We start from the raw sequence: 23,513 nt of genomic DNA, 5'->3' as shown, positions 1-23,513 counted from the left end.
GAAGAGTGTGTCTGTCAGGTGCCAGAACCATGGGATAACTTTTCTGGCGTTTGCCACTGTGAGATTCAGATAGAGATAACAATTAACCTACAAAAATCCAAAGATGATGCATTAGGTTGGCTACACATCAAAGCTGTCCTCCCCCTATATCCGTTGTGATCATCCTGTTGTAAAATCCTACAAAATCATTCCTCTTTCCATCGGTGCTGAAGATAGCCGTGTGGGTAATGGCACATAGGTTAACCTGGGGAAGCCAGCTGGGGGAAAGCGATTCTGAAATCATGTATGTGAAAGTACTTTGAAAAATGTAATGTGTGAAAGCAATGTAAGCCATTGTTCTTCCTATTCATGGCTTATAGAACCTGTTTGGGGCAGTTTCAGTATCTCCCCTGCAATGCTAGCAAATCCTAATCTAATATACAACTCAAAACAATTGACAAGGTGAAACAGTTCCAGAAACATAAGAGGCCCTTGTGGTTGAAGTGTAAGACAAGATTTAATGTCTCGGGCTTCCCTGGTGGCACAGTGGTTGAGAATCTGCCTGCCAATGCAGGGGGCACGGGTTCGAGCCCTGATCCGGGAGGATCCCACGTGCCGTGGAGCAACTGGGCCTGTGAGCCACAATTGCTGAGCCTGCGCATCTGGAGCCTGTGCTCCGCAACAAGAGAGGCCGCGATGGTGAGAGGCCCGCGCACCGCGATGAAGAGTGGCCCCCACTTGCCGCAAGTAGAGAGAGCCCTCGCACAGAAACGAAGACCCAACAGAGCCATAAATAAATAAATAAAATTTAAAAAATAAAGATTTAATGTCTCATGCCGTGTGCCAAGGCAGAAAGCTGGATCTCATCACATCTTGGGGCCATCCTTGAGCAGAAACCTCAGAGAAACAGAGCTCCTTACCATCTGAGCAAACACCACAGTTCTGCTCTTTGCCAAAACTTTTTGAGTTAGCCTTATGGTGGAAGTAAATTCATTAAAATGTGCCGACAGCTTTTGAGCATTTTATTAATAAAACAGCTACTTTGCAGATATGTAAGGCCAAATATGTTGATATGAGGCAGAAAAGCATCTCTAGGTATACAGAAACGCAAGTCAAGGATAGCCCTTGCTATGTTCTGTCCTACCCATTCTTCCCACAGTTGGTTAGAAAACAGTGTCTCTGCTGATATTTTTATCCAAGGGAAGTAGCCCTTCAGGGAACTGAAATATCTTGGATCAAGGAACATGCTCTTGGATTGAATTAATTTGAGCAGAATGATTATCAAGAGCCCACCAGGGACTTGGAAGCATGTGAATTACTGTGGGAAATGGTGTGATGGGCAAGACAAGTCAGTGCCTTCAAGGGACTTGCATTCTTTTTTTTCTTTTTTCTGAGAAAGTCATTATTTTATTTTTTAAATTTTTATTGAAATATAGTTGATTTACAATGTTGTGTTAGTTTCCGGTGTACAGCAAAGTGATTCAGTTATATGCATATATATATATAAATATGTATATTCTTTTTCAGATTCTTTTCCATTATAGGTTATTACAAGATATCGAGACTAGTTCCCTGTACTCTACAGTAGGCCCTTGTTGGTTATATATTTTATGTGTAGTAGTGTGTATATGTTAATCCCAACACACTCCTAATTTATCCCTTCCCCCACTTCCCAGGATTTGCATTATAATTGAGAGAAGAAATTGAACACACTGTTGGATTCTACTCGAATGTAATGTGATTCTTTTCTGGCATAATGTAATACTATCGCAGGTTTTACAGGACCACACATTTTTTACCCTTGGAACCAGATGCTTTGGATTCGGGGATTTCTTAAATTTTAGAAACACAGTATGGTTCCTCCAGTGAATATCACTACCACCTCCAGTGCGACCTGGGAGAGCTCTTTGTAGTCACAATCTGTGATATTTCTTCAGTGAAACTGAGGACTAGTCACACCCACAGGAATAAGACAAGTCTACAAATAGCCTCATAGCAGTTCAGGTCCAGTTTTAGCACCAAATGAGTTTAACTTTGAGTTTGGGGAACATTTCAGGTTTCAGAAGTGCAGATAATAAATTGGGAGCTGTGGTAGAGTGTCCTATGGAATAATGTAATCTCAAATAATTTTGGAATATACAATGACAGAAGTTCCATGAGGGCAGTGTTATTTCCCCAATACCCTGAATAATGTCTGGCACTGAGTAAGCATTCAGTCAATATTTGTTAAGAACATAAAAGCAATAATAAGAAATGTTAACTATTATTTCATTGAATGTCTATTCCATGTCAGACCTAGAGAGCTTTACACCAATGCTGCTAGGTAGGTATTGTTCCTACTATTATCCTTACTTTAGAGATGAGGAAACTGTTTCTAGGAGAAGTCAAGTGACCCACTGAAGGCAACCTGGGTGGCAGGTGATACAGCTGTGATCCCAACTAGGGGGTATGGCCATGGCAGCTGTGAGCACACACTGGTGTCAGGCTGTCTGGGGTCCAAGTCCTCATCCTACCACTCACTGTCTGTGTGAACTCAAATGAAAGATTTGAAGTCTCTGTGCCTACATTTCCTCAATCGTAAAATGGGAATAACAATAATACCTACCTTATAGGATCATTTAGAGATGTATGTAAAGTGCTCAGAAACTGCCTGGAACTAACAGATTCTCAATGAATGTTAGTGAAATCTGAGACATTGGAGGGAGATTTTGTCACCTGGCATTTTGTCCAATGGAACAAAGAGGGCTTTTAGCTATAAAAAGATAAAACTTCAGATAGCTTTTCATACAGGCTAATAATAAAAGAATAACCCCAATGCTACTATAATAAGCTAAGAATCCAGTGACTAAGTCACAAAAGAAAATCTGGTGATCCCCATTTGGTTTAGGTGTTGACAAAATTAAATAACTTGTAAAAATTACTAGACTGAGAAGGAATACCCCCTTTGTGTGATAAAGGGGCTACATCTGATACGATTACCATCAGACTGAATGGTGGAATTTCAGTAGCTTTTCCCATTAAAATCTGAAGCAACACAAGAATCTGTACATCATCTCTATGATTTTATCATGTTTGGGAAGTGCTAGCTAATGGAGGGAGACAGCAAATATAAGAGATTTCTTTAAGGAAAAGGGAAAGATATGATATTTATAGATGTTGTGAGTGCTTAGAAAATGGTGGAGAACCAATTTATAAACCTAGTACTGAATCTAAAGTTTCTATAATCTGGCAGGATACCAGACAGATTATTTAGTAGCTCATCCATAAGTTAGCAATAATGTGAGACAATAGAATGGTAAAAAAAAAAATGTCCCTTAGAGTAGGAAAACAACAACAGCAATCACACCAGAACATCCCGAACAAAACAGAGACAGAGATAGGGAGGAAGCTGTGTGTATAAAGTTGATACTCTCCATAGAATTTATAATAGAAAAGAAAAAGGAAAAGAAAAGAAAAACTCTAAATGTTCCATAATATGCAAATGATTAATTAAATGATGGTGAAATTCCAAAGATAGCAAGATAAATTATGTGCTCCCAATGTAAAGTCAAAAGTTTAGAATATTCAACTGTATTCTATATGGATCCTGATTTCAAACTTATTTTTAACACGGAAAAAATGAGATAAAAGCATCAGAACGTTAATCATTATGAGATGTGGGATTATAGGTGATTTCTATTCTCTTTTTTATACTTTCTGCACTTTTCAACGTTTCTACAAAAGGCAAGCACATGTTTAATAATGCCATAAGTTATTCAAAAGCTTTTAAGGAAAAAATTAATCCCACAGGAGTGAGTTCACCTACCTAGTGTTACTTTTCTTCCCATAACATATACTATTTTGTGAACTTTTATTGCTGATATATAATTTAAAGTAAAATAAATAATGGCATATTTACTGAAAATAGCCAGATTTTGTGTTTAAAATATAGAACAATACTAGTTACCTTGTGCTCCATTGATTAAAAATAATTGAAATTCTGCACAGAAGCTTTAATGATTTTTTTTTTCATAATGTCTTCCTACAAGACTTGGATTCAATTTCTGGAACAAAGAAAACACCAAGATGTACAAGATGGCCCTGGAAGGTGAAACGTCTATTTCATTAACTCTTAGAAAAAATAAATTACCTCATTTCCTTTATTACTGTAGTAATTAACCCACATTTGTACTGATTCTGACGAATGCTATGTATTATTTATTACTCTCCATTTGTGGTTTGGTGGTCAACCTAATGGGTATTTTTTATTTTTGTGTATGAAACATTGAGGTAGTTCTCATCTTCTCTTCTGACAACTTCTCACCAGAAGAGTCAAAATATACTTAAAAAAAAAAACTTGAAACAATATAGACCACAGGTGAGCGCAAATTTTAATTTAACTTCCTTTGGCCTCTATTTTATCTTATCCACTTTAGTAAATATGTAATATGGACAGATTACATGAGACCCCCAGTTCTTTGCACAGAGGTTAGCATGTAATAGTTGTTCACTATAGGTTTGTGGGTTGGATGGAAAAGAGAATAAAACCTGGGACTTCAAACTCCTGTCCCCACAATCTCCTTTCACTGGGACACGTCCCTCCCCCAACAGGGTCTCGGCAGAGTTTGGCCCTCATCTGAAGGGCCAAAAAGAAAGATCCAGAGCAGAGGTGGTCTCCTTCATCTGGACAACACCAAACATTTTCGGAGTGCTTGCTCCATGCCTGGCTCTGCTGAACTTGGCCAAGTGTGAGCTTTTCTGTTGTGGAGCTGATTTCAGAGCCCAGAGCCAGCACAGAACAGGCTGTTCCCTCTCCAGGCCAGGCCCCAGCGTGCCTGTGGCTTTTCTCAGCTTTGCTGCCCGGGAGTCCTGCTGCCACCTTCCGCCTAATCCCTACAAACCAGCAGTGTGTGAGGACGCTGCCAGCACGTCAAGCGGGTCCGCAAAATGCGGACAATTGTCCGCAACTTGTCTAAATTGCTGCTCTTTATTAGAGGTCCGGACGAAGGATTCGGGGAAGCTCTGAACTACAGGGTGTTTGTTGGGTTTCTTGGTTCCTTTTTCTCAAGCTCAACTTTCATAAATTCCATGTTTTGAGTGCTGTGTTTTGCCACCAACGTCCCTCCTTCTCTCCCTCCTTTCTCCTCTCCCTTCCTGAAGACTTTAGAAATAAAATAAGATCTCTTTATTGATTATTCTCACTGATTAGGAAAAATACACAGCCTGTTTGGTCCTTTGTGCAAAACGTGCCATCTGTCCTGCTCTCCTGGGGACATTTCCTTGACCTTGTCATTACCAACCTCTCCGTAATCTCAAGAGCCCCTCTCCCCGATCCCATTTCCAGCTCACTCTGCCACGGGCCAACAGTCCTTCAACCTCCCCAGACCACAAACACTGGCGCCCACTCTGTCTCTGTCTCCGTCTCTCTCTTCCCTGATCTCCCTCCTATTCTACCTGGCCTCCCAAATCATCTTGCTCTTCAGAGTCCACCCTGGGCACACTCTTTCCCCATGACCTTGTATATGTCGTTTCCTCTTTCTGGAATGCTCTCCTTATCTCCTTCAGATCCTTGCTCAGATATCGCCCCTGGGAGACCTTCCCTAACCATTTATCAAATTGCGGTACTTATTTCTGCTTGATGGTCGCTGTCCCTTTTCCCTCCCTTACTTGTCTCTGGAGCACTAATCACTAGCAGACATGCTACACATTCAGATACGTTGCATCTTATAGACAAAACATTAAAGCAACAGGCAGAATTATTCATCCTTTTCCCCCAAATTTGATGACCCAGCCAATGGGGTGACTTTGGAATCCCACCTCTCCTCCTGTTTCCATTTCCATCCACCCTTGCATGCCACTGCAGCTCTTAAGCACAGTAAGGGACTAAGTAATCTTAGTCTGGGTGTTGACATACTTGGGGATGGAGTTCTGTTCCATGTGAAGAGGTCCTGGGCTTCTTTGATCAACAGCAGTGACCTCGTAGCCCATCACCCTCCTGATTCAAGTCTTGCCCTCTTATAAATCATTTTTCCCATGACTGCCAGGGTTATCTTCATAAACATATGTTTACATTATCTGAGGGTAAGCACTGTTTTTCAGGCACTGTGTGTGAATGCCATCCTCATCCTGGATGAATTAATAAAATCAGCTCTGAGCTCAAAGGAAGACCCTTGTCCAAAGTTATCGATTAGCGTCTGGACTTTCCCTCCACTCCAGGACTGCTGGTATCTGACTGAGCTCTCGGGGCTGGGACTCCAACTCGTCCTCTCCTTGTCATCCACTCAGTGCTGCCTCACTTGTCACACTGTGTGTCAGGAAGTGACCTGCATGCCTGTGGGAACCTAACCTCTCCCTGGGCCCCTGATTTCTGTGAAGGATTAGGGTTTTCTTCTGTATGAGAATTGGAACCTCACTTTGTCCACAGTCTGGCATCACTGATGAGAATCCTCCATTCTTTAGGTTAAATTTGGGGAGAGCTAGACTTTGTTGAACATCTGGGAAAACAGCTGGACAGACAAGTTCTAGAGCCACTACTAGAGCAAACTTAAAGGCCTTAGGAGACCTTAGACTGTGAACACCCAGTTTTCCAGAAGTTTACGAAAGACCATGAGTGTGTGCGGAGAAGTATGAGAGAGGGTACATACTTAGATGACTCCCCAAATTATCACTGTGACCCAGCCTTTCTGACTAATTATTTTTTTAATGTTTATTTATTTATTTATTTATTTTTGGCTGCATTTGGTCTTTCTTGCTGTGCGCAGGCTTTCTCTAGTTGCAGTGAGAGGGGGCTACTCTTCCTTACGGTGCGCGGGCTTCTCATCACAGTATCTTCTCTTGTTGCACAGCATGGGATCTAGGTGCATGGGCTTCAGTAGTTGTGGCTTGAGGGCTCTAAAGTGCAGGCTCAGTAGTTGTGGCACATGGGCTTAGTTGTTCCACGGCATGTGAGATCTTCCTGGACCAGGGCTCGAACCCGTGTCCCCTGCATTGACAGGAGAATTCTTAACCACTGTGCCACCAGGGAAGTCCCTGGCTAATTCTTGACTATACATTTCCTCTGCTCCATTTCCCATCTGTATGATCCAAAGATTACTGAATTCCTCTGCATCTTAGGAATGGGGATAATAAAACCTACTTGATGGTGTAATGGTGAGGATCCAATAATAAGATGCCTAGTACATAGGAAGAACTCAGTAAATGCTAGTCCTTCCCATAATAATGCACACTTTTAGTTGATGGGTTCTCTGGGTCTACAATAGCTGAGCAGTTCTTATACCTGAAGGTGTTCAGAAAGGCTTGTAAAGCAGATAAACCTTGATTCTTGTAGCCCTCACCCCCCTCTCAAAGCCTCCTCTCCCAGTACAGGATTCTACCAGCCCCCAGGAAGTCTCCAAAGCTTCAGGATTTTCTTATTTATATTGAAGTATAGTTGATTTAAATATTGTGCTAGTTTCAGGTGTACAGCAAAGTGATTCAGTTATACATATATTTTTTTCAAATTATTTTCCATTATAGGTTATTACAAGATATTGAATATTGTTCCCTGTGTTATACAGTAAATCCTTGTTGCTTCTCTATTTTATGTATAGTAGTTTGTATCTGTTATCCCTCTCCCCTTTCCCCTTCGGTAAACATAAGTTTGTTTTCTATGTCTGCAAGTCTGTTTCTGTTTTGTATATAGATTCATTTGTATTATTTTTTAGATTTCACATATAAGTGATATCATATAATATTTGTCTTTGTCTGTCTGACTTACTTCACTTAGTACGATAATCTCTAGGTCTATCCATGTTACTGCAAATGGTATTATTTCATTCTTTTTTATGGCTGAGTAATATTCTATTGTATATATACATCTTCTTAAACCAGTCATCTGTTGATGGGCATTTGGGTTGTTTCCTTGTCTTGGCTATTGTAGATAGTTGTTTTTCACTTTCCTTCACATAAGGTGGCTGCCCACTGTCCTTCATTCCTCAGGGCCCTACTGACAGGTTGGCCAGCACCTCAGTCAAACAGTGCTTGGTCTTCATGGCTATGCTGGTTTGATGTGTTCTCATTGCCAGGGATGGTTGCATTTTCCATGGTGGTTTTTGAAGGCTGAGAGCTAGAGCTCAAAGGTGTGAACCTCTACTGAGGATTACATGCAGCCTGGCCCTGCCCTGAGCTGCACAACTCCAGGGGCACCAGCGAGGGAGTGTGCAATGCATCAGCCCTGTGTGTGCCTGTTGCAGGGCAGGGGGAGCTGTACGCCATGCACTGTGTATCAATAAAACCCTTGAAAGACTAGAGGCTTCTCAAAGGTGTATAATCTAGTTGAAGACTTTGTTAGATATGTGAAAAGATTGTTATAATGCATAGTTTTAATCAAGATCTGCAAAGGGTATCATGTGAGCAGAGAAGAGACACGTTTAGCTCAGTCTGAAGTGGTCAGGAAGGCATCCTGAAGGACGTGAACCTTGAGTAGTAAAGGATGCATAGGAAAAAACTAGGGAAAGGACTGGAGTTAGCAAAGACATAGAGTCAAGACACAGACAAGACACAGCACAATTTAAGCACAGAGCTACCAATCGCTACCTCAGTTGCTAGGCCTTAAGATGAGAGAAAGGGACTGGAAGAGAGAAGTCTGGAAAGGAACTTGAAGCCAAGACCCAGATTAGGACTTTGGGTTGTAAGGCAGTGACGTGGAACCCTCAGTTATATGGACGAAAAGAAGAGGATCTGCACATTTTAGCAAGTTCTGTCCAGCTGTAGCATGGAGGATGGACCTAAGGAGGGCAAAAGAAAGGCAGGAGGCTGCAGTAGGCCAAGGTAGCAGCTCTCATGAAAGCTGGAGAGGCCTGGACCAGAACATCAGCCATTGGCTTTTCAGCTAACATTAGTCCGGCCATAGATGGTCCACTATTTCGAAGAAAAGCAATAGGCTCTATGTTTATAAGTGTAGCCTGTCATAGAATGTCAGAGAACTTTCATAAAGGAGGTAAAATGAAGAAGCAGACAATGGACCCCCTGATATTCTTCTCTTATTACATTTCCTGTTAGTTCTGGGTAACATGTACATGTCCTGTCTTTGGTCTTTGCCTGTTTGCTAGAAACACCTGACATTTCTGAAGGGGAACTAAGACAAGCCGTTACTGTTAGAAGCTATAAAGTGTTACAGAATGCTGAGGGATGTGCTGTTATTTGTTTCTGCCCATGACAGAAAGGGAAACGTTCCTGAAAAAGGTTTTTACAATTTCCTGGGTTGAAAAAACCCAAGGAAGACTAGTAACCAACCAGTAATGGGGGAAGGGATGTCTCATTCTATATAATTCTCAACCTAGCTGCTAGACTTTCTTCTTGCTAACTTCCATATTTGAGAATGCTTAATTGTGTAGAACCAAGCTTCGAAGCGCAAGGATTCAATATTAATGGCAATTTAATCAGCTGGCTTAACAGTTAAGCCTGCCGTGGACACTTACTTTTGGAAAGTACATTGTCTCATATTTTAATAATTTAAAAAACGATCTGAGAAATGGACCCTCACAGACAGACCTCTCATCTTCCTCTCCATCTGATCAATAGAATGCAGTTTTTCCAGGCAAAGGCTGTATCTATAAATCATTTTAAAAGAAAAGAGTGTAAATTTAATTTTAAGCCAAACAGTTTTTTGTTTTATAGGCAGTTCACTCTTCATGCTTCTTTATTTTCCTCACCAGCATCTTTCACTTTAGTGCTTTAGAGAAGGAATATTTTATTGCGCAAGTCTTCACCAACATGGAGGCCTACAAGCAGTTATAAAGAGTAGGTTTAGATCATATATATTAAAAATGATAAATCATTTTCCAGCCTTCCATAACATTTTATTTTCTCTGCATCTTTACCTCTTTCTGACTCATGTACCTGGGCTGATTAATGCCCCATCTCCCCTGTTACACTTTAATCCAGGGCCTGTGTTTCATTCACCTGCCAATAGTGATCAACAATAAATTCATCATGCAGGCTGCTGCCAGCATAAAAATACCCATCAAAAAGCAGGCAATTCTGAGTCTCTATTTATCTGGTACCCTCAAGACTCACATGGTTCCACAATTGGAGCTGCAATTGCTCATTTCTTCATAGGCATGGGCTGGGAAAATGAGAGAAGGCTAATTAATGCATTCAAGGGATCCCACTGAATCAGCAAGCCCCTTAAAGGCACAACAGACACAAATAGGCAGCTGCAGCTTGCTGGAATTCAAAACAACAACAAAAGAGCTAGTTAAATATTTGAATAGCTGAAGTATATGTCTGTTCATTCCCATGGAAATTGCTAAAATAGGCTATCCCCCCATCTCCTGAGGAGTCAAAGTCATTGAAATCCCAAAGCTTTTCATCCTGTCAAACATGCCTTTGAAGAGCAGAACATTTACATCTCCATAACAGGCCAATTCAACATTAGTGGTAATAAAACTTGGGGGCGTGGAAGGACTCTAGAATATGGTACCCATTTACTCCAGCCTCTGGGGACACAGGAGTGACTTATTGACAATTAGACTACTCTTTTGCCCCATCCCTGTATTAGTTTGGCATCTTACAGTTGCAAATGTCTCGAACAATAAATATACCATCCAGGAGTAAATACCAAGCTCTGGATATGGCTTGATCCAAGGCTCAAACACTGTGGCTCTCTTCTCTTGGATTGGTGTGACTTGGAGACAAACTTTTCTCTCATGGTTGCAGCAAAGATGAGTTCCATATGGTCCTGATGCTAATCCTCCCAGATGTCCATCTAGCAGGAAAGAAAACATCACTTATGTCACCTTTGTGCACACATCCCAGGCTTGGTTTTGATCAGACTAACTTTAGTCACATGCCAATTCTTAAGCCACGCTGTGGGCAGGGAACGGAATTATGCTGAATTTTTATGCCTAAGCCATTGGTTCCACCTTAAATCACATTGGCTGTTCTGGGGGTAGGTGGATAACCAAATGAAAATCATGGTCAGTGAGCAGGAGGAAGTGGATACAGGGTGGCAATCCAAACAGTGATGACAACAACAAATAAAATAAACAAATAAACAAACTAGAATATTCTGCTTAGGATACCGTAACACAATATCACTGATTGGGTGGCTTAACAACAAATATTTACTTTCTCACAGTTCTGGAGCTTAGAGGTCTAAGATCAGGTGCAGCCAGTAAGGTTCCTGGTGAGGGCCCTCTTCCTGGCTTGCAGACAGCCACCTTCTCACTGTGTCCTCACATGGCCTTTTTTTCTGTGGCTCGTGGAGAAAGAAAGAGAGGACACCAATCCTATGAGATTAAACCCCCATCCTTATGGCCTCATTTAACCTTAATTACCTCCTTAAAGGCCCAAATACAGAACTAGGTCTTCAGCATATGAATTTTGGGGATATACAATTCAGTGTGGAACACAAGCAACAATGATAACCCCCAACCGTGCATCTCGAATTAATCCTGTTTTAGGTGGGCTTTTATCCACCATGAGTCAATTGTTTTTATGATTTTATAGTCTGAGAGTAAATGTGCTTAGGTAGCTTCTAATGGATGCTATGAGAAACACCCAGCCATGCGTTCAATCAGGTTGCATCTACTTAACAGCCATGAATTAAGGGACCAAGGAAGTTCCTGGAGACTGACATTTAGTTATGATTCTAGGACTATGAAAAAGTTTGAGAATCACCAGAAAAGAGACCTTGTGCCTTTTTGGAACTCATCTTTCAGAAGTGCCTTTAGTGAAAAGTTATGAGCTCCACAATAAAGGTGGAGACTTGAGACTACAGAATCAGACCCCCTGACATTTTGAATAATAGTGATGTGGTACAGCTTAATCGCCCACACGTTCTATCAGATCTGGCTGCAAATGATATTTGGATGTTAAAATTTCCTCTCAAATAATGAAGATTTCCATAGTTTGAAGACTTTGCTACATTAATTAAAGATAATTCCCCAAGATGAGCTCTGAAAATGTGATAAACAGGAACAGTATCTTTGCAAAGAAGGCATGGCCTTGTAAGGGAATTGCTTGCAAGGTTACAACTCTGATTTCTTAATGTGAGTTACAAAGAGCTTTTAAAAACTTCTTGTATTACTTTATCATGAATATTTATACATTATGTATTTATGCACACACCTGCATATGCTTTAGAGAGTACATGTGTGAGCATATATTCTCTTAACCGTACATGTCAGTCTTTTTATAAAATTAAAGCCTGATATTTTTATAGATAAGATTACCTTCTAGTAAGGTTCACTTGGAACTTCACTGTTGTATCAGTCAAAATAGGCTAGGTTACATTGCAGAAACCAATAACCCTTAAGACAGAGAAGATTATTTCTCCTCATGCTCCATGTACAACACAGTTTGTCCAAACATGAGGCTTCATGGTTCATGATGATAGGATGAAGAGGAAGTGGAAAACCTACCGCTAACTATTAAGTCTTCTGACCAGGAGTAACACATGTCATTTCTGTTCCTTTTTCACTGGCAAATGCTAGCAATGTGGATTGGTGATGGTAGTGGTGGAGGGTGGTTTCCAATCCTCTGCTGGGCCAGGAAGGAGAGGGGGCAGTGTGGTGTCTAACACAATTGGGATGTCACACCAAATTGGGCTCGTGATTGAAGAATACAAAGGTGAAAAATTGGAATTTGTTCACCTATTCATTCAATACATCTTTACTGAGCACCTAAAATGTACCAGGCACTGTGCTCAATGCTAGAAGTACAGTGGGGAGACAAGATAGAAATATTTATAGAAATATTTTTGTTACTCATGGAGAACTTCCAGTGGGGAGAGGTTACAACAAGTAAGTAGATAGTTAAAATTCAGAGTGAGATGAGCTATGGCAGGCAAAGAACAGTGTGCTTTGGAAATACAGAAAACAATAGTAGGCATAATGAGGGCTCCTACTGTTGTCTATCTCTTGCTTTCCAACTCAGTCCCTACTATTTTTGTGGGCATCTCATGCCCTGTTTTCAAATCATTCTACTTGGACCCAATCAGCAATTGAAGTATTTGCTAAGTAGCTACCACGTGTAAAGTATCCTGCTTGACACTGTTGTAACTGTTAGGAAGCTTATGGAAGAGGGTGAATAAGAAGATTTATATTTAACTCAGAGTGCTTAAAACCTAATAGGAGCAATAAGACTATATAAATATTAATACAGCAAAGAATGTGGTATTTATTGTGAGATGAACCATCTAAATGTCAATGGAGGTATTTCTGATTTGGGGAATGGAGAAATGCTCATAATGAAGTGAATTTTAAGGTGGATTTTGTTGAATAAAGGGATTTAATGATAAAAAATTGAGGTTGAGGGTTACATTTCAGTAGGAAAAATCAGCTGCTGCAAAGACACAACATTTGGAAGCTCCGCGTGTGCAGGGACTATGATTACTTTATTCTTTATTACATCCCCAGCACTGTCTTGTGTCTCGTATCTGTCAGGTGGTCAAAGAATAGTTTATAGTTTTTCAATGAATTAATGAAGAAATAGAAAAATAAGGCATGCTCATTTAAGGAATGCAAACTCACAGTTTAACTGAAAGCTGGGCTATTTTAAGGCAAGTCATAAGTGATAAAGCTGGGGCCGGGTCAAGGTTTTGAATGCCATTGAAAATTTTCCTTACCCTTATGTTTATATAATACCAGAGTTTATGGAGGTGTCACAGACACATTGGTCTATTGATCCTAAAACAGCCCCTTCAGGTGGGCAGGGTGGTAATTACTGCTCTGAGGAAGGACTCTTAGAGAGACCAAGTCACTGTGGGGTGTCTGTCAGGAAGTGGAGGATCCAAGACTCGAACCCAAGACTTGGAGTCCACATGCAATTCCCATCCCTTCATACTGCATTGCCTATCTGTTCTGGATCAGAACAGCACTTTTTGGTGTTTGGGAGCAGCAGAAATGACAACATCATTGGTGTTTCTTGCAAAATATGGGAAACTGAGGGAGAGGGACCAGTGATAAGAACATGGGAATAACATGAGAGAAGACTAAACTCCTGTAGTAGCAGTGAGCTTAGACAGGCTAGGATTTCTTTGTAACAGAGCTACAAGATTTGGTGATAAATTCCACCTCTGCTGGGCTATGGCTTAGGCCAGCGTTTCTTAGTGTCGGCACGGTTAATGTTTTGGGACTTAAGTTCTTTGTTGTGTGGGGACTGGCCTGTGTATTGGTGGCTGTTTATCAGCATCCCTGGCCTCTACCCATCACACGCTAGGAGCACAGCCTCTGCCTCACCCCTCCCATGGTGACAACCCCAGATATCTCCAGACATTGCCAAACTTCCCCTGGGAGGCAAAAGTCATCCCCATTCAAGAACACTGACCTAGCCAGTCAATTTTGATTTGTTTCCAGAAAAGCAGTGGATCTTAAAGAACATATTGGGCATGTAGTGGGAAAACATGAAGGAAAGAAATGCGGTTTCACCTTATGGAATTGGGTTTCCTCCATTGACAGTGTGTAAACCACCTCCAGTGATATTAAGTAGGAAGTGGATGGCCGATAGTTAATTAATATGACTGGTGCTGCATTTTCGACAATGAGTTTTCATTTTGTTCTGTTTATGGTCATTTTATTCAACTATTTGTATTTAGCACCCAGCTTTATAAGTGTATATAATCCTATTATGTTCTATTCCATTATGGGAGCTTCCTAATAGAAGAGCACAAAGTAATAAAATTAAATGAACATCTTAGCTATTGTGTCAGCCTCACACATTTCCTGACCTTAGCTGGATTTAAGTGTTGGTCGGGGGGCGGGGTGAAGGTTGACAATGGGTCACTGGAAAGAAAGACAAAGGTGCATGAAGCAGGTCACCACATTCCAAGATTGGAGAGAAGAATTTGGATACAACTGAAAATATTTTAAAGTGAGATGGCTAGAAATGCTGCCATCCTCCTACTCCTTCCAATATTCCATAATAGAACCACACAAAAAAATTCCTACATGGTGCTTTGCATTAGCTGCAGCAAATGTTGGTTTAGAGGAACTGAAAAAAGAATTTGCATGCTATATATATATATATATATATATATATATATATATATGCATAAATATGAATATAACTATGACTTTATAGCAGCAATTACAAAAGCATTTTCAAATGCATGTCATGTGGTGACAGTCCTTGTGCAAGGAAGAGCAGAGAGCACATTTTGACCTCACTCAGTGACTGGGCATAAGAGACAGGTCTGAGCAAGTCAGTTCAGGTTTCTGAGTCATTGTTTAGGTTTTCCATGGAAATGAAAGCTCAGGGGAATTTGACATAAAGTGTTTGCTAGCCTCTCTTGGTTTGTTACGCTCTTTGAGGGCCACTAATATCACTTCTCAGATGATGAGTATCAGCCAATTTCCCTCCCAAAAGACTTGCTCTGAGTGCTTACCAGTGTTGCTTTGCAGAGGGATGGGGGCTTGGGGATGAGTCTCAGGCAGTCATTCCCTCAATGTGAAGACAGTATTAGGGAAATTTTGTGTGTGTACAACCAGACATCACCTGTCTTCCCTGCAGGGAGCTTGTGACAGCTGAAAAATTTGTTTATAGAGTGTTTTGAGCTCTCACTGGGGTGGTACCACAGAGGCAAAGCTTTGATATGCCTCTTTCATCTCTTTCAACTATTATTAGTAAACAGAGGCTGCCTCTGCCTTTCTCAAAGTCCCAAGTTTAAAACTAACCATTAGGAGTCCCAGGTTCCATTTTTTACCCACTCAGAGAAGATCGTGTGACCTCCTTTGTTAAAGAAAAAGCCTTCAGAATTTACAATAGATTAAAAAAAATCCAATGCTTTGTACTGTTTAACTGTGAGTGACTAAGATGTAGACCAAATGAATTTTCTTTGAAATATTCCACACATTCAAATGAAAGAGGGAAGTAGTTGGCAACATTTTGTCCTCAAAATTAAGTGTTTGTAATATGGGAAGGGGACAGTTTTCCACATTCTGAGCAAGTCTGTTTCATCTACTCCCACTTGAGGCTTCTGAACTTTGTCTGTAGGATTTAAAAATCATTTGAGTCTGATTTTATGTTTTTAATGCTGCAATAGAAGCTGACCAATTTTCCCTAATTAAAGTAATATCTAATCTCTAGTAAGTGTCCTAGCATCTAGCAAGTAATCAATAAGTACTGTTTTTCAAAAATTGGTTTTGCAGAGCACAGGCCCTTCTTGCAAGATGAGGAAACAGTGACCCCAAAGCATCTGAGTAGGAGGAAATCTAGGCCAGTTGACTGAGTGCTTTTCTTTAAATTGCACATGATCTCACATTCCCAAAATACCCATGCTCAGGAAAGCTATATAAGGCCATGTGGCAATTTATTCCCAGTCATATGTTCCTGATGGTTAGTACTATAGACTGCTAGGGATCAAACGGGCCTTTGATGCCACTTCTCAACCTCTGTCTTCATGGAGTAGGAAGCAGAGCTTATGAGGGAGGGAAATGACTCACCCAAGGTCATGCAGTTCATTTCTTACAGCATCTAGAGAGATCCCGCTCCTGACATCTGATCCAGCATCTTTATTCCACACTCCTGCCCAGAATGCTGGGTTCTGGGTATTGCTCACTTTTAAATACTGTCTACCATGAGATTCCATGGGAGGGCCATAAATGATTCAAGAGGGCAGCAAATATGCTTGCAAAATATTGTGGCTTTTACGTCGAGTGTATAATTTGCATGTTGGTATTTTCATTACACTTGCTGTACTTCATATTGTTATGCTTTTAAAAATGGTTGTTCTCATGCATTCATTCAACAAGCATTTATTGAGGGTCTGTACTAGGCACTGAAGGAGGCGGTGAACTACATAGACAAGATCCCTGTAGCAAATCCTGTTGGTGCCCCACCAGGTCCTCCCAAATCCCATCATCCCCTTGCTGGCCTCCGTGCTGGCCCCCAGTGTCCTGCTGCAAACACCCGGGAATCTACCCCAGTGCTCTCTCTTAGCAGAATGACAGATGGTAGTTGGAAGGTAAATGACCCAACTTCCTCATGTTTTGCATGGGAAAACTCTGAGATGCATTCTACACCCTCTCCCCAAGCACCCCAGGGATTTGAACTCTAGTTGTCCACAGTGTAACCCGCTGGATAACGCATCCACTGCAGGCTTCCCTCACTCCCTGTGTCACTGGCTCACTCCCCCTCTAGTTTTCCTGGATCCCTTCCTACTAAACTGCCTTCACTTGAATCCTTGTGTCAGAGTCTGTTTCCAGTGGGGGTGTGGGGGCTGAGCCTCTTCTAAGATAGTCACTGACTGGAGCTCAAGTTCTAGTAAAGGATACAGACAAGAAATAATACCTGAAGTGAGTCAGGTCCTTCCTTGGTACATACTGAGAAGGAGGAGATGATAGTGAGAGGGGCTGAGAGAGGCGCGGGTTAGTGGTGAGGTCGGGGCTCCTCTGGGGTGTGATAGCTGCCCTGAAACCTGAAGGATGAGAGGTGGTGGTTAGGCATGAGAAGAGCCCAAACAGAGGATTCTGGAAGGAGGCAAGGAAAAGTTCAGAGTGAGCAGGAACAGGAAAGAGACCGCTGTGGTCATTTCACAGGAGATGGTGGGGGCGGGGGTGGGGTAGGCTGGGGGAGGCCACGTCGTACGGGACTCTAGTCATCATCAGGAGTTTATACTAGATGCAAGGAGAAACCTTTAAATGATGTTAAGCAGGGGAATGCAATAATCTGACTGATACCTGAAAAGAATTACCCCAGCAGCTCTGCAGAGAAGAGATTCCGGGGAGGCAAGAACAGAGCAGGAGATGAATGAGAAGGTTGCTATAGAAGTTTAGGTGAGAGATGATAGATGGTTATCAGCACCCAGGTTCAAGTGTTGATAGGGAATATAATCAAATAGAATTGAAATGCAGAGTACCTATGCATTGATATCTTTGTCTCTGAAACCATTTGTGTGTATTTCAGGGGTTCTTAGCATTTTGCAATGAAGTAGCTTTGGAAAATCTAATGAAATCTGTGGATTTTCACACTGTGGATTTAAAAATGCAGATATACATGGAACACAATTAGGAATTTGTGATGGGGGATTTAGAGGTTATGGAGTCAGTTAATTTCTATGTGTACATGTGTGTATATCTTTCCCTTTGTATCCGTTAGAATAGGCTCTCTACCATAGTAAAAAAAGTCCTGAAGTGGAAAATGGTTCAAACACAAGAGTTTATTTCTTGCATATGGATGAAAATTGGAGGATAAATAGCTCAGCTTCATTGGCCCTCAGGTAGAAGAACTCAGTTTCTACACTGTCTGCATGTACCAAACAATACTGGGAGAATGAGCAGAGAATTTCTTGCCTATCTTCAAGTCATAACTTCCAAGTTTATCATAATCATTGTCTTCAGTCTTCCTTCTGAACAAGTAGAAGGGAAAGAGCGTGGGGTAGCATACATTTATAAGTCATCCAGCCCAGAAGTGGTACTCAGTGCTCTGCACACCTTCCATTGGCTGGAATTTAATAGTATGGCCACGACTAACTGCAGGAAGGGCTGGAAAATGTAGTCTAGCTGTGAGCCCAGGGAAAAAGAGGGAAATACAGACTTCAGAGAGCAGCTAGCAGTTTCAGCCACAAAACACATATTTTTCTTTAAATTTGTCACATTGGAGGTCTTCAGTGTACCTTTTCCTAAGAACAGTGGACATAACTCACACTGGAAGTTTGAGGGAAGGGAAAGGATGGAGCCAATGAAGGCTGGTCAGGAGAAATCCAGGACCCTTTTGAACTGTGATTTCGGGAACTAGTTTAACTCAAAGTGAGCCCTCTTCCTGGTCTGTGGAGATGGGACTTAAATATAAAGGTTGTGTCCTTAAGTAAAAGATTAAGTTTAAATTGAAGTGGAAACTTGGCCCCAAACTACACTATTCTGTGCCCTGAGGAACTGGAATTAATTTGAAGCAAACTATTACTCACTCCGATTATGTGTCAGTTGGAAAGAGAGATGATTATGTTCTCCACAAAGCGGTGCTTCACATTCATTTCCTTTCCACTGCAATGACCAGTCATCCTACTTCTTTGTGTGAGGTAACAGTCGGCTGCTCACCCAAGCACTTATGGAGTCTACTCTGGGATCAACACTTTTTCTGCAGCAAGGAGCCCACAGCTCCTCTCTTACGTGTCCTTCGGGGAGTGGGCCACACCCTCTCTCCGAAGGAGAGGAAGAAGAAGTTGGAGGTGAAGTGCATTTCTGTCAGTGAATCATATTCTCGCATTAGCTTCCATCATTAGAGATGCTTTTCTTGGGGGCAGAGGGTGATGAGTTTTGCCTTAAAATATAAAGAAATTTCATTAATTAAAAAAATATATATATATATAAAGAAACTTCAATTGAGAGCACAGCAAATTTTAATTCCTCCAGAGTTAGAAGAGCTGCTTTTCCTTCTAATATACAAAAACAATTTTTTCTGAAACTTACAAAAAAAATCCAGAAACGGCATTCTCTTGAGATCAGAGCCCTTCTAAAAATCACATTTAGTGTTTGTACCATTCAGCACCACAGGGAAGATTAAATTTCTTCCACGTTGCCTGTTTCTCGCTCTTTCCTCTGATTCTCTCCTTTGCATCATAAATATTCCTTTTCAACCCCCTAAATTTTAGCGACTTCCTCTGAGAGACATTTGAAAAGGAATCTTTATTGCTATTTATTTTATTTAGAGTCCCATTTTAGAGCTGTTAATGTGTTAATATGCTATTTTCTTTTCTACATTCCTCTTCTCTGGATGGGGAAGATTGAACTTTCTTCAAGAAGAGATGGATTTAATTGGTTAATTTAATAATTTAGACTCTTTGTTGGTCTAGATTCCAAAAGAAGGAGTTCCTTTAAGCTCGCTGCAACTACATTTGCTTTTGAAGGAGCCCTTTATGTTGCAGTGAATAAAGTGTCTCTTATTAAGTAGAAAATAAATGAATCTTTGGCAGGACTCTGCTCCCAATGGGTGAAACATCACAGGAAATTGAGAAATTGTTTCTCTTTGGCCTTATGGGAAATTTTTGTGGGTGAAATTTAGTACCACGGTTTTAAGACTACTGCTTAAATTCATCAAGAAAAAGTCGAACAAGGGACAGTTTTTGGAAGGGAGACGTATCAATGTGATGATGCTCTGCCTAATCTGTTAAAATTTCCAAGAACTCTGGCATATGGTCAAGAAGATTATAGTCTCTCTTACGTAATAATTGTGTTACTGTTAAAAAGAAATTAGAAGTATTTTAGCAATTTAGGAATAAGTTTGTCAAAAGTTAGCCTCGTTAGATATCCTTTTATTTGTACCTACAAAAAAGGGTATTTTTTTATGTGTCCAAGAAGAAATGTGTCCCAGCTGCAGCATCCAGCTTCTGTTCGCAGTTGGACTCCGGGCTCTGCTTAAACTTGAGCAGATCCACTTGGGACACTAGACCTGGGTTCTGAGCTCCAGACCTGATCCCCAGACACTGGATGTCTCCCTCTGAGGCTTCCTGCACATAGTCACCTTATTTTGGAATTATGGCCCACACCCATGCTGTGAGTTGAACCCCTTGCCTATTTTCCTGCCAGGTTACCTGGAGACATTGGGCAGCATCACCATGTGTCTTGTAGTCTAAACCCAAGAATGTCCCTGTTCATTTCCGATATTCCCCTCAATTTGCAATCGATCGCCAAGTCCTCTTGATTCTCCTAAAGAGGCCGGACAGCCATCCGCTCCTGGTCCCTGCCGTACCTCCCCACTACCTGGCTCAGATCACAATTCTCTCAGACCCTGATTTCTCCAGCAGCCTCTTCAACCAGTCTCTTGCCCTCAGTCTTTCCGTTACATCATCCTGTTTCCATCCTGCAACCACTTTCTAAAATTAACTGTGATTATATTCCTTCCTGGCCTGAAGTTGGTTGGTTGGTTTCTTTCTAGGGCCTGCTTGCAATTTTCACCATAGATTCCAAACTCTTAACCTGGCCCTTGCTTATGTGTTTCAACTTCTTTCTGCTTTCCAGCTTCATCAGCTCCTTGACAAATGAATGCTTCCCTCTCTAACCAGAACTGGACTATTTACAGTGAGAATGTCCTCCTCTGCTTTTTCCCATTCTTGGCAAATTTTAATCTATTGTCCAGAAGCCAGAGAACTCTACCCCCTTACCCACTCCCCACCCAACCCGCTTCCCAGATTCAGCTAGATACTCCTTGTTTGAATTCCCATACACCCCGGCTGTACTTCCACGAGAGTTGACCCTTGATTGTAAACTCCTTGAGGGCAGGCCATACAGCTCTTTGTATTTGAATCTTCTGCTATGCCTGCTGAATAAATAAATGAGGAATGAATGACAACTTCTAATGCTTTTCTGTATATAAGATTGAATCCTAATTGTAGCATTGTAAACTTTGGCTAATTTTGGCTAAGTATTTTGGAGGATTGGAAAGGCAACTAAGAAAGAATGGAAAAACTGGATTTGACATCAAAATTCTGTGGCCTTTGCTAAGTCTGTTGGCCTCTCTGAGTCTCAATCCCTTGTTAAGGAACTGGGATATATTACAGGGTTTGGCTGAGGACTAAGGGAGAAGTGTCTGAGGTGGGGAGGCATTTTGTGAATTATGATGACTGCACAAGTGTTAGCTGCTTTATTCTTATGCTTTTCATACCTGTAGTTCTCCCTACTGCACCTGTGTCAAACACCAGCCTAGGACATGTGGGGGGTGAGTGGTGTCATGCGGCACAGATGGGAGGGGAATATTTACCAGATCTCTGTTCAGTTAGGTGGAGACCTACTAATGGCAGGGTGGACATTGGAAATGGTTCACCCTTAGCTTTCCCATTGGAAATACACTCCACCCTCTTATACTCTGTTGGTGAAAGTTAGACCTCATGTAGTGGGAAAACAATTAGATAACGTGCATTGAGAACTTTAACAATATTTCCCCCTTTTGACACAGTAATTCCATTTCTGGGATTTATCTTGAGGGAATGATTTTTGAAAATGGGATGGGAGCACCTAAGACATGCAAAGATGTTCATTGCAGTTGTGGTTATGAGAGTGGATGATGAACAATAATCTGAATCAGGTAACCAGTAAGGAGTGCTATGGCCTTGCCCTTCAGTGGGCTCTCTGTAAGACAGAAACATGATTTTGAAAAAATACTCAAGTGAAAAAAGGAGTCCAAATATTCAATCCATGATTTAATTAAAACAATGTAAATCAAACAAGTATAGAAAAACAAAAAGTGATCAGTAGGAAAATACACTCCATTTTGAAAGAGATCAGTCGTAACTAAGAAATCCACAGGCACAGCCTGGCCTCGCTACACTGAGGGCCCAGTGAATGAGGTCACTTTCTTCTGTGCAAACGAATCTTTCTTTGGCATTGGATAGAGGCCAGACCTTCCTCCTGCCTTTTAAAATCTGGAAGAAAGCATTCAGAGGAATACCAATCAGAAGTAAAAATTCGCTTAGAGCTGAAGTTGTAGAATACTAAGAAAGGAAAGGCTAAATGTACTTGAAAAAGATAGTAATCATGACAACTTTGTAAGGCATTTTTGAGTGTGCAAACTGTTTTTGTATGTATTTTTCATTTCGATGGGCTCTTCTCTTATGTAGCTTTTTATCCTGCCTGTAAAAATCACTACAGATGTAAGGAGCTGAGAAACACAGTTACTACTTATTTGGGCTCCATTCCCTTTATTGGCCTCTTATCCAGGGATTTCCCCGCTGTGCAGAGTTTACTTTGAACCCAGCGGAAATTACCTAGAAGGGAACAGTTGGGCCCAGGAAATAAATAGGCATTTCATTGTGGCATTATTCACTGGAGGACCTCCAAACATTTGGCACACTTTTTCCCACACGTGCCTCATGGAACCTTGTGTTATAAAGAGGCGCAGAGCTGCTGGGAGCTGCCCACTGTCACACAGCAAGTCAGTTGTAGAATTGTGATCCCCTTTTTTCCTCTTGAATTCCCATGTAGCCCAAGTGTCAGTTCTCCCACAGGATTTCATGTTCCTTTTTTGTACTGTCTGTCTTAGCTCCAGAAAAGATCTGTTTTCTTTGATTATTTTCCCATATGTCTGTGGTTGAGAGCCATGGTGCATTTGTTGAATGCACTGTGTTGTTTTCATCCCTGCAGTTCCCTGTTTGATGATTCGATACTTAGGGAGAAGAGAGACAGTGAGAAGGAAAATCTGCTCGGTGCCTTTAACCCTAGGTTTGAGCCATTTTTCTCAAAGACAAGCTCTTGCTGTCTCTTATCTTATTCCAACCTCCATGTTCTCAGGATGAGAAATAAATCTTTACACAAAAATCCAAGAGTTAGTTTCCAGGTGTTTGAAGGGAAGCTTCCGTCCCCAGTGGAGCTTTTTGGGGGAGTTTGTTATTTCACTAGGGACAGTGCTGAATGCTTCTGGTTTACGCTTCTGTTTCGAAGTTTATTTTATGTTTTGTTGTGGTTTTCAGATTTCTCATGGTTTGGATTTGGGAAAGTAAAATCAAGACAAGGTGTTGGTAAGTAGTTCCTCCTTCTTTGGATAAGTAATGAGTTTGTGTTGTTTAATTAGGATGAAACTGCTTTGACTCTCTTTATACTTGTTGGTCCTTGATTCTTTTTCTGTGTTCCTGGTTTCTGATTTGC

General features: G+C 41.2%; 1 protein-coding gene across 27 annotated transcripts in view; it reads left to right on the top strand.

Annotated features, from left to right (window-relative positions):
- Positions 1–23,513, top strand: part of NTRK2 (neurotrophic receptor tyrosine kinase 2) — a 371,518-nt gene that overhangs the window by 173,425 nt on the left and 174,580 nt on the right. For 14 of the 27 annotated variants that reach the window (XM_067041225.1, XM_067041227.1, XM_067041226.1 and 11 more), the window contains one exon: positions 23,339–23,386. The exons of the other annotated variants lie outside the window; for them this stretch is intronic. In XM_067041225.1, the coding sequence (XP_066897326.1) occupies positions 23,339–23,386 (48 nt within the window). The remainder of the gene's footprint in view (positions 1–23,338; positions 23,387–23,513) is intronic. 27 annotated transcript variants of the gene reach the window in all.

This window comes from Kogia breviceps, chromosome 8 (assembly GCF_026419965.1).
Source record: "Kogia breviceps isolate mKogBre1 chromosome 8, mKogBre1 haplotype 1, whole genome shotgun sequence".
Lineage (NCBI taxonomy): Eukaryota > Metazoa > Chordata > Mammalia > Artiodactyla > Physeteridae > Kogia > Kogia breviceps.
The sequence above is the reverse complement of the archived record's forward strand: the minus strand, read 5'-3'. Positions and strand labels throughout refer to the sequence as shown.